Raw genomic sequence first — 17,960 nt, forward strand, 5'->3', positions numbered from 1 at the left:
GATTATTTGACTGATTATTTGATTGTTGTTAGCCGCCCTGAGCCCGGCTTCGGCTGGGGAGGGCGGGATATAAATAAAATTTATTATTATTATTATTATTATTATTATTATTATTATTATTATTATTATTATTAAGGCATGAGGAAGACCAGTATGCAGTCTGTTCCTTGACAAGGTTGGGAACATGTCCTGGCAGGGGATGGAGATCTCTTATCCCAGAGAAAGACTAACTGTGATGTAATTTCGATTTTAGGGTGAGGGGTCAGCGGCTCTAAGGATGCATCCGAAGGTAGTCCGAGTCGTGTTGGGGTTGCTCTTCGCCAGTTCTGGTAGGAAGTTCCTGGAGGAAGACAAGAGATAAAAAGTGGGAAGATCACAATATTTATTTCAAGTGCCCTGGCTTTTCTTTCTTCTTCTTATGGACGCAACTGAGCAAATTCTGAGTCATTTTATCTGTGGATAAAATTATGAGGGGTGTGTGTGTGTGTGTGTGTGTGTGCGCAAGCAAAAGTCCTAGGTGTCAGAGTCAACCCTTCCAAAACAGTTAGGCTGGCAAGGCAAAGGAGATAAAGGCTGTCTGTAACCAGCAAGAGCAGTTCTCCTTAGAATAAGAGAATCATATATTTGGAAGGGACCCCAAGGGTCATCTAGTCCAACCCTCTGCAATGCAGGAAGTTGGAGTTATTGTTCTTTTTTGCTCAACTGAGGTTTTAAAGCAGAGATTGGATGGCCATCTGTCATGGATGTTTGAGTGGAGATTCCTGCATTGGAGGGGGTCGGGCTAGATGACCCTCAGGGTCCCTTCCTATTCTATGATTCTGTGGTTCCCAGACCAGCAAGCAGGCCCAACCCAAAAGCATTTCTAGTGCCCAGGAACACCATCTGACATGCCCCTGCCCTCCTTTGTCCAAATCCCCAGCTTTGAGAGGTGGGAACAAGAAGCTACTGTTTTGAAAGTTAGCAACAAGAAGCTAACATTTTACTGATGCCACCTTACCTTTCCACACAGTGCTGGGGTTGTGCCCCCCAAGGTGGCTCCTGTACAGGAATGAGCTTTGCCTTTACATCCCAGCTGGCTCTCTTGTTCTGTCCTGGAGTGAAGCCAGAGTCTTCTGCAGGGACCAAAAGGCAGACCTGGTTGTCATTAAGGATTACCACAAGCAGGTAAGAGGCCGATTTTGCAAGCTGCAGGCTGGGAATGCTTTAGTTTGGGAGGGAGGAAGCGAGGGAAACCTCACTTGAGGATGACTGCCTGGCATAGAATCCAGATCTGACCCAGGTATGGCAATGGCCAGGTGCTCTAGGTGCCGTGTTTCATTTCTGCTTTATCTTTTAAAGGAAAAATCTCAAAGTGGTTGACAACCCACTAAAACATCCAATCAAACAATCCAGAAGGGGGGGGAGAATTCAAGCTTCAAGGAAAATATTGCAGATCCTTCTCAAAGTGACAATTTGCTTTCCCCTTATTTATTGACCAACTTAATTGATAGAGTGGTCCCATAGCAGAATTTCTTTAGGAAGCCAGTGTGGTGTAGTGGTTGAAGAGTTGAACCAGGACCTGGGAGATCAGGGTTCAACTCCCCACTCAGCCAGTCATGAAGTTCACTGCGTGACCTTGGAGTCAATCACAGACTCTTACCTACTTCGCAGGGTCGTTGTAGGGATTAACTGAGGAGGAGGCGAACCAAGAGATCTCTGCAAAATGCACCCGGCACCTGGCGAATTTCTAACACTGTTCAGAACCCTTTTCTATTTTCTTTTTTAAAGTAATATTTATTAGAGTTTCGAGTAATACAAAGAACAAAAAGAAAAAAAAGAAAAAAAGAATTCATCATTTACAGTCCCATTTTCAATAACTTTTTTCCGTGACTTCCCCTCACCTCCCCTTCTTGTATTCCAAGTCCAAATATTTATCCAACAAGTTCTTATCTCTAATTTCTTAACCTTAATTTGTTATTATACTTATTTATATTAGATTTTTAACCTTAATTCATTATTATATTTAATTCAATTTATATATCAACTTTTAACATATACCTCAATCATTTATAGAAAACTTTTTCTAAGGTCGACCCTATTTCCCTTCCACGAATTCCCCATTCTTATACTAATAGCAACACAAAATTAAACAGAATAAAAAAGATCAAGCCCCCTTTGGATTTCCAAACCCCACCCTCCCTTCCCCGGTTTCGATCCCCAAACCATAGTCCATTAGTCAATCTATTATTAGCCTGGCAACCTCACGTCCGAGGCTCTTAAATCTCTCTCAGTCCCTTTCTGCCGGCTTCCAGAACCCTTTTCTATTCTGCACCCAATGAGGGCTCTTGAGTCCCAGGTCGGCTAGGTCATTTCCTGAGCCCAGGAACATAAACAGCTAGTGCAACTAGCTGAGCATTGTCTGCACTGACTGGCAGCAGCTCTCCAATATTTCATGCAAGGACGCTGCCCCAGCGCTACCCAGAGATGCTGCCTTCTGCATGCAAAGCAGATGCCCTACCACCAAGCCATGGCCCCTTTCCTGTAGAAGTCCCTGGCAGAGACTGTTGGGAAAGTGACGAAAGTTATGCTGCCTGCCTTTGCTCCCACTGCAGGACAGCTCAGTCGGTGGAGCATGAAACTCTTTTTTTAAAAAAATATTTTTTATTACAAATTTAAACAAAACATATTATCTTAATACATATCATCCTTAATTCCCCCCATTCCCCCCTCCCCCCATAAAATAACCCACCCTCCCCTCCCCCCTGACTTCTCTCAGCTCCAGTCTCTGGTTTCTCTACAAATACTATTCTCTGCATATTACAAAACTGTATAAATCCTTAATTTATCTGGCTGGTTATTGTCCATAAAAAGTTTGTGAGTTCACTTTGTTGTTTCTTTAAGTACTTTGTAAAAGGTTCCATTCATCATTAAAGTCACAGTTATCCTTGTCCCATAGTTTACATGTCAATTTTGCCAATTCTGCATAGTCCATCCGTTTCTCTTGCCATAGTTCTTTAGTCGGGGTTTCCTCATTCTTCCATCCTTGTGCTATTAAGACTCTCGCCGCCGTTGTTGCATACATGAAGATATTTTTCAGCTTCCTTGGCAGGTCTTTTCCTACAATCCCTAACAGAAATGCTTCAGGTTTCTTAACAAATGTTAGATGGAACATTTTCTTCAGTTCATTGTATATCATTTCCCAAAACTTTTTAATTTCATTACAATCCTACCACATATGATAAAATGTCCCCTCCTTTTCCTTACACTTCCAACACACATTTGAACTGGTTTTATACATTTTACCTAACTGCACTGGAGTTATATACCATCTATACATCATCTTCATATAATTTTCTTTCAGCAAAGAACAATCTGAGAGCATGAAACTCTTAATCTCAGGGTTGTGGGTTCAAGCCCTGCATTGGGCAAAAAGATTCCTGCATTGCAGGGGTTTAGATTAGATGACTCTTGGGGTTCCTTCCAACTCAACAATGTTATGATTCTGTGATTTTATTATGCTGCCTTTGCACAGATGTTCCTGACGGAACTGTCAGACAGCACCCGGGAAGATGCCTTGCACTACTGGATCGGGTTAGCATGGCGAGAGGCAAGCAGTCAGCTCGCCTGGGTGGATGGGACCCCATTATCGCAGAGCTGGTACAGGTAAGAGAACCTTGTTGCATGGCTCTGATGGCGGAGGGCTCCAGTGTGGGGCTTCAACCCACAACCCCAAGATCAAGTCTCCTGCTCTGCCGACGGAGCTATAAAAGTGGTTTGCTAAGAGATCAGAAGCAAGTTCTTTGCTTTTGGATCTTGAACTCTTTCTGCCTTATCAGAAACTGGCTCCAAGGCCACCCCAAGAAGGAGCGTTGCACACAGCTTGTGGGCATCTACGCTGGCCAGTGGAGGGACTGGGATTGCGGTGCCAATGTCTCCTTCATCTGTGAGATGCCCATGAAAGGTAAGAGCAAAGGGGGTGTCTCCTTCCCAGCCTCGACATTCAGCAGCCAGCAGGAGGCATAATGAGGGAGGCTATAGAAATACTGCATTTTGCTGATGAATGGAGAGAGCCAACCCCAGCAGCCCTCACTAATTTTAATAGTAGTAGTAGTAGTAATTCTTGTTGTAGTAGTAGTAGTAGTATTTATATCCTGCCCATCTGGCTGGGTTTTACCTCCCCAGCACCCAGGGTCGGCATGGAAGGGGTCCCTTGACACTTCAAGACTTAGTAGCCATTGACAGGCCTCTCCTCTGTGCATCACACTGTTGACTCATGCTATGCTTGTTGTCCACTAAGACCCCTAGACCCTTTTTACATGTACTACTAGTAAGCCAGGTGTCCCCCATCTTATATTTGTGCAGATGGTTTTTCCTACCAAGGTGCAGAACCTTACATTTGTCCCTGTTGAAATTTTGCTAGTTTGGGCTCAGTTCTCCAATCCGTTAAAGTCATCTTGAAACCCGATTCTCTCTTCTGTGGCATTAGCTACCCCTTTCATTTTGGGGTCATCTGCAAATTTGATGAGCATCCCCTCAATTCCTTCATCCAAGATGTTAAACTACAGCGGACCCAGGACAGAGCCCTGCGGCAGCCCCCCTTTCCCCCCAGGGTGACGAGGAACCATTAATGAGCACACTTTGGGTTCAGCCAGGCAACCAGCTACAAATCCATCTAACAGTTTCCTCATCCAGCTCACATTTTACCTGCTTCTTCACAACAATATCATGGGGGATTTTGTCGAAAGCCCTGCTGGGGGAAATGCAAAGGGGATCTCTGGATTTCAGGAGGAGAAAATGTGGAGGAGAACGCTGGGTGGATGAAGGGGAAATAAAGGCAGTGTGAGGAGTTCACCATTTACATTAATCTAAACTGTGGACCTGCCCACCAACTTCATAGCTGCACCTTCTTGTACCTCTTTCTCTCCCCCTTGTGCCTTTCCTGTTTAGATGCCCTCCCAGGCTCTGTGAGGAAAGTGCCCTTCCGCTCCCACTGCTACGCCTTCCATTTCCCATCCTTCCGGGAACTGAGGTCGTGGAGAGAGGCCCAGTCTTTTTGCCAGGAATCTGGGGAGGGCCTCGCAATTGTTGGAGATGAGGAGCAGAACACCTTCCTGTCAGGTGAGGGATGGAAGCAGCAAACCAGTAGCCAAGACAGTAGCATTTGGGGCTGATCTAGCTGGGCTCCTCTTAGAATAATAGAATCATAGTTGGAAGGGACCACAAGGACCATCTGTCTAGTAGTCCAGCCCCCTGCAGTGCAGGAATCCTTTTGCCCAACACGGGGATCGAACCCACGAACCAGAGATAAAGAATCTCATGCTCTACCAATTGAGATATATGCTTCTTATTAGTTTTTTAAGTGCCCTTAGGGGATGGCTGTTGCCATTTATCTCTTTATATTTTAAATATTTTGGGGGCTGCTTTTCTGGGCAAATGCCCCTTTAAAGATGCTTACAGCCAAAAGCAGCAAAAAAAATGAAACTAACAGTGGAGATTTTCAAAACTTAAAAGAGCACCTGTACCCAAATGCCGCCCTCAGGATAACTCTCTTCCTCCTCCTCTTCAGTTGGTACAGTGTGGTGCTGATAATGCCAAGGTTGCAGGTTTGATCCCCGTATGGGACAACTGTGTATGCCTGCATTGCAGGGGGTCAGACTAGATGACCCTCGGGTCCCATCCAGACCTATAATTCTATGATTCTATGAGATGGTGGCATTTATTGTCCCCATTCAAACTGAGAGGTAGTAGTGATGGTTTTGCACTGGAAGAGGGTGCGGGGAGCTGGCTATCTAATCCTTACCAAGAAACATCTGTGATGGTTTCTCCTTTTCCTCCCCAGATGCCTTTCCTGAGGACGGCTGGCAGATGTGGATCGGGCTGCGCTTTGGCACCTCATGGAGGTGGAGCGACTCGTCAGCCCCCCCAGCCTATTTCCGGTGGCATCTGGGTATGTTGAGTCCAAGCATGATCGCTCCTGAACAGAAGGGTCCTGAATCACAGCTGGTTCTCTGTGTCAGAACTCTTGGTTGCCGTCCAGAACTGCATAAAAACTAGAATCATAGATTTGTAGAGTTGGAAGGGACCCCAACTCAACCCCCTGTAATGCAGGAATCTCAACTCAAGCATGATGACAGATGGCCATCCAACCTCTGCTTAAAAACCTCCAAGGAAGGAGAGGCCACCACCTTCTGAGGGGGTCCAATCCTCTGTTGAACAGCTCGTACTGCCATAAAGTTGTTCCTAACATTTAGTCACAACCCTCTTTCTTGTAACTTGAATCCATTGGTTCGAGTCTTACGCTCCAGAGCAGCAGAAAGCAAGCTTGTTCCATCTTCCATGTGAAGACCTTAAGATATTTGAAGATGGCTCTCATCTGTCCCATCAGTTTCCTCTGTTTCAGGCTAAACATATCCAACTCTCTCTACTGTTCCTCATAAGACTTGTTTCATAAGACCTGGGGCTCTATTATTTTATTGCCCTTAGTTATTTATTTATTGCATTCATATCCCATATCCCTCCCACAAGGAGCTCTCTCTCCCTCCACCCTTAATCCCCACAACAACAACCCTGGGAAGTAAGTGAGGCTGAGAGAGGCAGTGACTGTCTCCACAGTCACACCTGGTGAGCTTCATGATGCCCAAATTAGGATTTGAACCCTGGTCTCTCCCAGGCCCTAGTCTGCAATACCACATTGACTCAGCTGGGGTTCCTTCTCCACACAAATGGGCTCTGGGATAGGGTGTTGAGGCTGGGGGAAGGGTGTGGAATGGGCCTAAAGTTCTTGCCCATTTCCCACTTGGGGTGGGAAAGAAGTGCAGGAAGTGATAATGAAGGTAGCATTAGGAAGTGTGTTGGGACTTCCTGGAGACAAGGTAGGAGGCCGTGGCTAGAAGCCACTTGGATGGGCTCTTACAACCCCTGGCTGCTCTATTCTCTAGGAAAAGCCCCTGAACAGGTGAAGGACCAGTGTGTGGTGCTGAGTCTCCAGCCCACCAATATGGCCCAGCATGGGACATGGCAAACCAGACCGTGCAATGAGCGTCCTACGACCGAAATAACAGGATTTGTCTGCCAGCACAGATATGGTGAGTGCCATAGATGCTCAAGGGCAACAGAGGGGCCGCAGACAGGCTGGAGCAGACAGAGAAAGAGAGCTGCCTCTTAACGCCTCTCTTCTCATGAGTGGAGAAAAGGGGAGCTAAAATCACAAAGCAATTTGCAGTATAAAAGCACCACTCAGGTGTGAAACTGTTGGATTTTCATCTGAAATGCTGGACATCATCTCAAGGAAAGCAGCTGATAATAATGATAGCGATAACGATATCAGTAACGGTAACCAGAACTGTAACCATAACCATAACCGTAACAGTACGATTTCGATTAACGATAACGATAAACATAACGGTAACGATAATGGTAACGGTAAAAGTTACAATGTTATTAATTGTACTCTGCTCCAGCCACTCTGAGATCCAAGGAATTGCAAACCCCTAATTAGCAAATTCCTGATAAATTAGGTAGAAAGACTAGAGGAACAGACTATGCAAAGGGCTGGCAACAAACCTGTGAAGGACTGAGCTGAGAGTTTGAGACAAAATCCCTCTCCAAAGGCTTTTATGGGAAATCTTGGAAGAAAGCCCTCATGTAGGGGGGTAGCTTTCATCCTCTTGAATTATAATTATAATTATTTAAATTATGCCAACCTTATATAAATTATATGCCACCCTTCATCAAGATCTCAGGGTGGGGGACAAGAGGCAATTCAAAAAAGGCATGCTCATTTTGATTTCAGAATCGGCATTTCATTTCGTAACTGCATAAAATCCTTCAGAAAGATAAAAGAATCTGGATTTGGGGGACAAGTTTGGGAACCTCAGATTCCACATGTGAATTTTTGTAGGTCGCTGCCCCTCCCAATCCCTTTTGCCTCGGCAGGGGGTGGGGGGAGAGGCAGTGGCTGAGTGCTAGGGGGCTGATCCAAAAGGCGGGTGGGCTTCTTGTGGGATGGAGCCCTCCGATGCTTCCTCTCACAGGCTCTGAATGAAATGGGTGTTGGGAGTCCTTGAGTCGAGCTCCGCCAATAACAGCAGGCTCCTCCGCCTTCCCTTCCCTGGGCCTAATTTGCTCCCATCTCTGTTGCCAGATTTTTGTGGTCCGCCGGAGCCTGTGTACTTTCCCCTCCCTGGCGGGATAGGTCCGCACGCCACAGCTGACGTCACCTTCTCTTTCCCTGGTCATTCTTCCTGCACCCTGTCCTTGGCTGGCCTCCACACCGATGCCACTCATTTCCGTCTAAGCCTGGAATCCAATGCCACCCACGTGCATGGCAGTGTCACCACAGATCTCGGCGGCTCCCTGGAGCGCAAGAACTTTTCTGGGGTGCCCTTTTCGCCTGGGCTGTTCAGCACATGGAGCCTCTTCACTTACCCTGATGGCCTTGCAAGCTTCTTGGACCATCAGGAGCATTTCCGTCTCTCCGGCGCCCAAGACATTCCCTTCGCAAACCTCGGCTCCTTGAGGGTAGTGGGAGCAACCGTGGCCAACGCGTCTCTAGGTAGGTTGGGGTGGATATTTTTTTGGGGGGGGGACAACGAAAGAAGATTCCTCCTTGCTTTTGTGGGCAAACATTGATGTTTCTGTAAAGAGATATGGGTGGTCCCTGCAGCAAGCCCCTTCTACCTGGTTTCCTTGGAATTCATGTCAACAGAGATATACGTCTCCTTGACATATATCTGCTAGCTGAGCATGATAGTCGGAAAGGTTGCACTGCCTGCAGATCTCCAGGTGCTTCCCTTGCATGTTGCAAGACTGCCAGCTTTTTTTTCTCTTTTTTTCCATGCACAGACACCATGCACAGACACCATTTCCCATGCACAGACACCATCACCCCCAACAAGGGGGGGGGCAGTACAACCAAACATGGTGTAGTGGTTAGAGTGTCAGGTTTTGGACTTGGGAGATCAGGGTTCAACTCCCCACTCAGTCATGAAGCTCACTGGGTGACCTTGGAGTCAGCCGCAGCCTCTTAGCCTACCTTGCAGGCTCATTGTAGGGATTGACTGAGGAGGGGGAGTGAACTATGGACTCCTTGGAGAAAAAGGTGGGAGATAAATGAAATAAATAAGCCTTTCTGCTAACTTGCTTGCATAAGAAAGCTGGAGAGTCAGGTGGAGATCACCAACCTGGTGCCCAGAGATCTTGACGCAGTCGCAATTGGACCTGTGCCAGTCTCAAAGTGCGACTGACCTGCAGCCCACCCTCTCAATTCCCTCCAAGTCCACCACTGATTGTTTCCAGAATAGCTGAAGGAGGGCAGGGAAAGGCTACAAAGGCTTTTTGTGCTTTTCCAGAGAATCTGCAAAGGAGGGTGCTCACATTGTTGGGTAAGTTCAGAGGCTGAGCTCTTTGCCTTCCCTTCCAGAGTACCGCCTTTCTTTTGACCTACACTTCCCCAGCAGTGGCAGCAGCCTGCAGCTGGAAGATGCCATACGCCGCTACCTCAACAACTTCGCCATCGGGCTGTGGGTTCGAAGTCAACCTGCTGCTGCTGCCGCTGGCTCCCGCAAGATGTGCCTGGTCAGCTATGCGCTAAAGTGGAGGCAGCCAGAGTTTGCCCTCTTCCTCCTCTCCCCCTCTGGGCTGGAGTTCCACATCAAGGGGTAAGCAGGAGGTCCCTCCACTGGCAATGATGGTTTTAAATGATGCTTCCCTCCCAGCTTTTGGTCTTGGGTGTGGTTTTGAGGTTTTATGACATTTTATATGGGGTTTCTATACTGTGTGTGTATAATGCTATATATTACATATCTCCACAATTCTATGATTCTATGTCCTTTGCTGCCGCTCTAACTTGGGCACCAAAATGTTTCGAACTGGTGCCCTCTCACCATCCCAGTTGCCAGGAAGCCACTAAGTTTCTTTGTACTCCAAATGTCCATTATGTGAGGGGGATAGCTCAGCTGGCAGAGCATGCGACCCTTAATCTCAAGGTCGTAGGTTTGAGCCCCACATTGGGAAAAAGATTTCTGCACTGCAAGGGGTTGGACTAGATGACCCTCATGGTCCCTTCCAGCTCTATGATTCTATTATCCCAGTTCCCTGTATTCTTTGGGTGTGGGAGGGAGTTGTGTGCTTTAAATGTGCTTGATGTGGATGTGGCCTCAGTTAAGGAGAATTTCATCAACGAGCCACCTACCAAGCAATTTACAGCAATTCCAAAATTATAATTTTTGACCTCATGACTATAAATGATGTGATCTGAACAAGCCAGGAAGCTGGCATGAAATGTATTCTTTGAAATGCATTTGCTGATTTATCTGCACACATCCCAGCCTGAGCATGGAAAGGTAAAAGTGATCCACAGTGATCCATGCGACGATCATCTCCAGGCTTGACTACTGTAATTCGCTCTATGCGGGGCTGCCCTTGAAGCTGTCCCAGAAACTCCAGCGGGTGCAGAATGCTGCAGCGAGGCTCCTCATGGGGTCTCTGCCATGGGAGCATATTCACCCAGTGCTTTTCCAGCTGCACTGGCTCCCGGTGGAGTACAGGGTCAGATTTAAGGTGCTGCTTTTGACCTTTAAAGCCCTTCACGGCCTAGGACCCTCGTACCTACGGGACCGCCTCATGGTATGCCACACGGAGAGCCTCAAGGTCCATAAATAGCAACACCCTTGTGGTCCCGGGCCCTAAGGAAGTTAGATTACCTTCAACCAGAGCCAGGGCCTTTTCAACTCTGGCTCCGGCTTGGTGAAACGCTCTGCCTCATGAGACCAGGGCCCTGCAGAATCTGATTTCTTTCCGCAGGGCCTGTAAGACAGAGTTGTTCCGCCTGGCATTTGGCTTGGAGCCAATTTGATTCCCTCCCTCTCTTTCTTTTTTCTTTTCCTTCTCCTCCTGCGATGAGGCTACATTTTAATATTTAATGTTTCAGTATTTTAATGCTGTATTTTAATTTTGTTTTTAAGTTGTAATCATTCAACTTGTTTTTATTATTGCTTGTAAGCCGCTCTGAGCCTGGCCTTGGCTGGGGAGGGCGGGGTATAAATAAAAATTGTTGTTGTTGTTGTTGTTCTTGTTGTTATTAAAAGGAGAACCCAGATAGCTCAGTTGTTAGAGCATGAGACTCTTAATCTTAGGGTTGTGGGTTTGAGCCCAATAATGGGCAAAATATTCCTGCACTGCAGAGGGTTGGACTAGCTGACCCTTGCTGTCCATTCCACTTCTATGATTCTATCACTTCTTCCCGGTTTCTCTTTGCAGGTCAGTGATGTTCAGCAGCACCCAGGGCTCCTTTATGGATGGATCCTGGCACCATGTGGCCGTCTCGGTCTCCAGCGCTCCTGGCTACCCGTCCTTCAAGGTCTTCGTGGATGGATTTCTCTGGGAGCCACACTTCACTGAGAGTAGCAGCTTCCTGAGGAAGGGGCTCTCCCTTGGGGGGAAGCTGACAATTGGACAGCTAGAAGTGGGCAGCAGAGGTAAGTCCCTCCTTTGCACAGAGGCTGTAGGCTTGCCCTGTGGCTGTAGTATAGAAACCCCATATAAAATGTCATAAAACCTCAAAACCACATCTGCAGATGACACCAAACTGGGAGGGGTGGCTAACACCCCAGAGGACAGGATCACACTTCAAAACGACCTTAACAGATTAGAGAACTGGGCCAAAACAAACAAGATGAACTTTAACAGGGAGAAATGTAAAGTATTGCACTTGGGCAAAAAAAATGAGAGGCACAAAAACAAGATGGGTGACACCTGGCTTGAGAGCAGTACATGTGAAAAGGATCTAGGAGTCTTGGTTGACCACAAACTTGACATGAGCCAACAGTGTGACGCGGCAGCTAAAAAAGCCAATGCAATTCTGGGCTGCATCAATAGGAGTATAGCATCTAGATCAAGGGAAGTAATAGTGCCACTGTATTCTGCTCTGGTCAGACCTCACCTGGAGTACTGTGTCCAGTTCTGGGCACCACAATTCAAGAAGGACACTGACAAACTGGAACGTGTCCAGAGGAGGGCAACCAAAATGGTCAAAGGCCTGGAAACGATGCCTTATGAGGGACGGCTAAGGGAGCTGGGCATGTTTAGCCTGGAGAAGAGGAGCCATGTTCAAATATATAAAAGGATGTCACATAGAGGAGGGAGAAAGGTTGTTTTCTGCTGCTCCAGAGAAGCGGACAAGGAGCAATGGATCCAAACTACAAGAAAGAAGATTCCACCTAAACATTAGGAAGAACTTCCTGACAGTAAGAGCTGTTTGACAGTGGAATTTGCTGCCAAGGAGTGTGGTGGAGTCTCCTACTTTGGAGGTCTTTAAGCAGAGGCTTGACAACCATATGTCAGGAGTGCTCTGATGGTGTTTCCTGCTTGGCAGGGGGTTGGACTCGATGGCCCTTGTGGTCTCTTCCAACTCTATGATTCTATGATTCTATGATTCTATGATTCTATGATTCTGTGATTCTAAGGGGCTCTTACCACATCCCTGCATGTTGGGGCTGCATTGTAGGGACCAGCCTCTTTGTGGGTGACCTGAGTGAAGTCAACCTGTGGGACCGAGCCTTGCCCGAGGTTTCCATAAAGCAGATGGCAGCCTCAAGGATTCGGTGGAAGTTCCCTGGGAACGTGGTGAGCTGGAGCACACTGGTAGCAAAGAAGCCTTCCTCTGTGCAAATCAGCACTGCAAGCCAAGACCCAGGTAAGTGGGCTGGTGCAGCCAGATATATAAGCTAATCGCCAAATGGCCCCTTAAACCTAAGTTACAGTCGCCGCAATGGAATGTCTAGGCACCAACTCCCCCCCAATGAATATTGCTTTTGTTTTTGTTGTTATCATTTCTATACCGCTTTATATTTTAAAGGAAAAATCTCAAAGCGGTTGACAACACATTAAAACATCCCATCAAACAATTCAGAATAAAACAAATTCAAGCACCTAGGGAAATATTTCAGAACCTTTCAGTGACATTTAGCTTTCCCCATACTTGTCGACCAACTTAATTAAAAGAGCTGCTCCATAGCAGAAGCAAATCTAGGAAGCCAGTGTGCTGTAGTGGTTAGAGTGTCAAAACAGGACCTTGGGAGAACAGGGTTCAGATTCCCAGCCAGCCAGCCTTGAAGCTCATTGAGTAACCTTGGAGTCAGTCGCAGCCTCTTAATCTACCTCACAGGGTTGTTGTAGGCAATGACTGAGGAGGGAGTGAACCATGGAGTCCTTGGAGGAAATGGTGGGCTATAAATGCAATAAATAAGCTCTTCTACCTACCTGCTTGGGACGCGGGTGGCACTGTGGTCTAAACCACCGAGCCTAGGGCTTGCCAATCAGAAGGTTGGCGGTTCGAATCCCTGCGACAGGGTGAGCTCCTGTTGTTCGGTTCCAGCTTCTGCCCACCTAGCAATTCGAAAGCACATCAAAGTTCAAGTAGATAAATAGGTACCAGTCCAGCAGGAAGGTAAATGGTGTTTCTGTGTGCTGCTCTGGTTTCGCCAGAAGTGGCTTAGTCATGCTGTCCACATGACCCAGATAAACTGCGGACAAACGGCAGCTCCCTTGGCCTATAGAGCGAGATGAGTGCACAACCCCAGAGTCGTCCACGACTGGACCTAACTGTCAGGGTATCTTTACCTTTACCTTTACCTACCTGCTTAAGAAAGAAGGGCCAGCCAGATGGAGAGGTAGTTGCCAACCTGGCATCCAGAGATTGCCACATGGTCGCAACTGGACCTGTGCCAGTCACAAAACGTGCCTGGCGCCTGGCGAATTTAAAACACTGGATGAAGCCCAGGAACAAAGGGGGGGGTGAGGGCAGGCAGCAGCTTGGGCTACTAAGGGGACAGTGTGATGTCACCATGTGACCTTCATCTTGGGTTGTGGGAAGCAGCTTTTAGCTCCTGTGAGACATGGGATCCGGACTGAGAGGAGATATGAAAACTATCTTCAAATATCTCAAGGGCAGTCACATGGGAGGTGGAGCAAGCTTTGTTTTTTTTTTGTCCCACTCCGGAGGGTAGGGCTTAAAGCAATGGCTTCAAGTTACAAGAAAGGAGATCCCGACTAAGCATTCTGTCATAAGGAGTGCTCAACAGTGGAATGGACTTCATCTGAAGGTGTAGACTCTCCTTCCTTGAATGTTTTTAAGCAGAGGTTGGATGCTTGAGTTGAGATTCCTACATTGCAGGGGGTTGGGCTAGATGACCCTCGGTCTTCCAACTCTATGATTCTGTGATTCACCACAGGCACCGCCTTCGTGTGGTTTGGGTTCCTTCGGCTCAGAGGCAAACAGTCAGCCCTGTGCACCGATCCAGAGCAGTCCCTGGTCTATATTGAGCTTGCGCTGGACCAGCACCTCAAATGTGCTTTCTGGGGGCTGCAGCCAAATGGTCGACTCCGCAACATCGCAGACCCTCCTTCCTGCCTTCAGGTAAATGGAAGTGGCACTCCCTCTCCTGAATGACGTCAGGGGATAAACTCTTTGATAGTGGTGGAGTGAGGGGTGCAGGAGGAATCGGCCACCCTATTTATTTATTTATTTGCATTCTATGACTGCTTTTAATCTCAGTCGTCTCTTTCCAGTCTCTCAAATCTACAGGGAAAAAGCTTTTTTTATGATATTGGTTAATTTGAAGTGGTTGCTAGATCACAGCAACTCCTTTTCCAGTTTTTATTTATGTTCTTACTAAATTTTTCTTAAGTCACAGTAGAACACACAAAGAGTCTCTGTTTTCACATCACTGAATTGTTCCAACAAAGCAATATGTTGTAGGCAATAAGGGCTCACCCAGACTGCTTTCGATTCACACCCCTTAAAGCAGCTTAAATTTATACAAGCTTCTTTTTAGCAGCTGATTGGTTCTCTCTCACACACACACATTTATTTCCCCTCCGCTCCTGAGAAGACAAGCAGGGGGCAGGGTCCTTTGCAGGGGGTGCCAACACCCCAAATCCTTTAGGGAAAGAAATGCAAGATAGTGCTTCAAAACAACCTGCTCTGGGATAGTTCAGGGTCATGGTTTTGAGCCCCATGGTGGGCCAAATAATCTTGCAAAACAGAGCATTGGAATACAGTGGCACCTTGGTTCTCAAACGGCTTATTTGTTGAACAAATCGGCTCCCAAATGCTGCAAACCCGGAAGTAAGTGTTCTGGTTTGCGAACGTTTTAAAGGAAGTCAACTGCAGCTTCCGCTTGGGGGAAGGAAGCTCCTGCAGCCAATCAGAAGCCGCGCCTTGGTTTTCGAATGGTTTCAGGAGTTGAACAGACTTTCGGAACGGATTAAGTTCAACAACCAAGGTACCACTACTGAGGAGCCTTGTGGTCCCTTCCAGCTCCACATTCTATGATTCTATGTACCTTTGGGGGGGGGGAAACCCCACTGCCTCCTCTGCTTATTTTCCAGCATGAACCTGAGGAGACGGACGGGGCAGCAGGAGATTCCTCACCCTGATGCTGGTGGGGGCCTCTTGGCTAAGTCCTGGGGTTTTGCTCATGCATTTCAAAAAAACCACCAATTAATTAATTACATTGATATACCCTGCTTCATCTGAAGATCTCAAGGCAGTTCAAAAGATTAAAGAGCAGGATAAAAGCACAAATAAATTGAACAGAAACAAAACAAAACAAAAACAGGCTTTAAAACACATTTAAAAGGCTGTAGAATATTAATCAGCCCACAATGTTATTTTTGGAAAGGTGAAGACTCACTGCACAGATATACATAAAAGGTCAGTGTTGTTGTTGTTTTTTAAATGCAACACAATGTTTTAAAAATGCAACAGCCCATTGAGTGCAGACTCGCTGACCAACCATTTGACTTGGTGGCAGGTAGCCTCAGTGGCAAAGGCCGTCTCTCTTCCCCTCACACCAGCTGTATACCCACCATACTTCATTTAAAACACCCCCGTTCCAAAAGGGTGCTGGGAATTGTAGCTTTGTGAGGGCTGAGCTACAGTTCCCAAGATTATTTAAAGGAAGGAGATGAGCATCAGGAATATGGCACACATGCAGCCACCAGCACTGCCGGTTTGAAACCAGCTTGGAACAGCATCCACTGCCCTGCATTTCCCAGCTCTAGAAACTGCATTTTTGTGTGAGTGCTGCTATTTTCTTTTAGGTGTTCCTTGTCCCTTTCACAGAAAAACTACTTGTTTAGGAGTCATGAGAGTTAAATAGATTTAAGTCTGTAGTTTCGGGGTGACATCTCAAGGCAGTTTTTAAATGTTTGATTGTTTTGCTGTGTTTTTATATTCTGTTGGAAGTTGCTCAGAGTAGCTGGGACAACCCAATCTGATGGGCGGTGTAAAAATAATAAAATTATTACTAAATTATTATTACAAAGAAAGGAGCTCTAATTCCTGTGGGGTATCTCTGTGTGAGTTCTTGTGCCAGCTTGCCGATGAGCTCAGTTGTTTGTGGGTTTCCCCCCTTCAATAATTAGTTTTCAGTTACAATAATCCAATGGTAGCCTCATTATAACAATGCCAAGTTTTAATACAATTATGAACCCAGTCATTCAGATGCCAAATTATATACCATATTTTTTGCTCTATAAGACTCACTTTTTTCCTCCTAAAAAGTAAGAGGAAATTTGTGTGCGTCTTATGGAGCGAATGCAGGCTGCACAGCTATCCCAGAAGCCAGAACAGCAAGAGGGATCGCTGCTTTCGCTGCACAGCGATCCCTCTTGCTGTTCTGGCTTCTGAGATTCAGAATATTTTTTTTTCTTGTTTTCCTCCTCCAAAAACTAGGTGCGCCTTGTGGTCTGGTGCGTCTTATAGAGCGAAAAATATGGTAATTTAGGAGGCCTCCCATGTGCTAGAATTGATGGTTTGATGATTTACTTTGTTTCTGCGTTCCAAAATCTTATTGAGCTCAATTCCATTCCATTCAAAATAACACTCCCTTATACAACAACTGCAATATTAACGGCATCCGTTCATTTTGACACATTAAATGATTAACAAATCTGTAGGTGAAGCACTCAAACTACGTATATCCTTATTCCTTCTGTGTGTGACAATTATTCTGTCCATTGTGTTCCTTCCTGTCCGGTTAGCTCAGTTGTTAAAAGTGTGATGCTAATAATGCCAAGCTTATGGGTTTGATCCCCGTACAGGTTCATATTCCTGCATTGCAGGGGGTTGGACTAGATGATCCAATGGGTCCCTTCCAACTCTCTGATTCTGTGATTCATGCAGGCTTCTCCCCTGTTCTCTGTGCAGGTGGCACCAGGCGGAGTCTCCTTGTTGAGCAGTTCAGACTGTTCCACAGACACCAAGAGCTCCTTTCGCCTCTTACCGGACCAGCGGCTGCAGAATCTGCACTTGGGGTTCTGCGTGTTTCAAGGAGTCATTCACACCAAGCTCTACCTGGGGAAGTGCACCCCACAGGCATTGTACTTTGTGCTGGATCGGGGTGTGTTCTTTAAAAAGTATACTTGCCCCTCCCTTCCTCCAAGGAGATCAGGGCAGGAGACTCCTCCCTCCCCTTTCACATTTTATCTTCACCACAACCCTGCATGGTAGGAGACTTGGGTGAGGCAGAATGACTGATACAACACCTGGTGCTTCGTTGGGGCCCATCTCACACAGCCAACAGTTTGGACTGCTTCATTTTGCTGTGGGGAGGGGTGAGCTGTGATGAGCCCAGCTGGTGTGTGTGCAAAAGGAACCCTGATGTGTTTGTCAGCAGACTTTGCAGGTTGTGTGAATTAGATTGGCGTAATCACTTACAGTTTCTGGAGTTCAAAGGCTTTATTCATGCAAAAACTATTTATAGGTTGGGCGGAGATGAGAGAGAGAAAGACATTTTGTCAGGACAGAATAAAAACAAAATAGCTCAGGGTTAAGGGGCAGAGTAAACAGAGGCTACAAGCAAGTGCTGACTAGATTCTTAGACAAACAGTGCCTTGTATGGTTTAAGTAACACATGTAGAAATTCAGTGAGAAGGAAATGTATTTGTTTTTCTCCAACGGTGTGCACATCATGCTC

At 46.6% G+C, this 17,960-nt stretch overlaps 1 protein-coding gene across 1 annotated transcript in view; it reads left to right on the forward strand.

The window, feature by feature from the left end:
• The first annotated feature begins 253 nt into the window (after nucleotides 1–253).
• Nucleotides 254–17,960, forward strand: part of LOC308574124 (uncharacterized protein) — a 36,722-nt gene continuing 19,015 nt past the window's right edge. The window contains exons 1-13 of the mRNA XM_081171594.1: nucleotides 254–329; nucleotides 1,010–1,164; nucleotides 3,512–3,642; nucleotides 3,816–3,940; nucleotides 4,927–5,097; nucleotides 5,819–5,926; nucleotides 6,918–7,064; nucleotides 8,123–8,533; nucleotides 9,401–9,638; nucleotides 11,239–11,456; nucleotides 12,485–12,673; nucleotides 14,211–14,395; nucleotides 17,192–17,384. Of these exons, the coding sequence (XP_081027720.1) occupies nucleotides 278–329; nucleotides 1,010–1,164; nucleotides 3,512–3,642; nucleotides 3,816–3,940; nucleotides 4,927–5,097; nucleotides 5,819–5,926; nucleotides 6,918–7,064; nucleotides 8,123–8,533; nucleotides 9,401–9,638; nucleotides 11,239–11,456; nucleotides 12,485–12,673; nucleotides 14,211–14,395; nucleotides 17,192–17,384 (2,323 nt within the window). The 5' untranslated portion in view covers nucleotides 254–277. The remainder of the gene's footprint in view (nucleotides 330–1,009; nucleotides 1,165–3,511; nucleotides 3,643–3,815; nucleotides 3,941–4,926; nucleotides 5,098–5,818; nucleotides 5,927–6,917; nucleotides 7,065–8,122; nucleotides 8,534–9,400; nucleotides 9,639–11,238; nucleotides 11,457–12,484; nucleotides 12,674–14,210; nucleotides 14,396–17,191; nucleotides 17,385–17,960) is intronic.

The sequence above is a fragment of the Podarcis bocagei genome (genome assembly GCF_964188305.1).
Source record: "Podarcis bocagei genome assembly, chromosome: 15".
Classification (NCBI taxonomy): domain Eukaryota; kingdom Metazoa; phylum Chordata; class Lepidosauria; order Squamata; family Lacertidae; genus Podarcis; species Podarcis bocagei.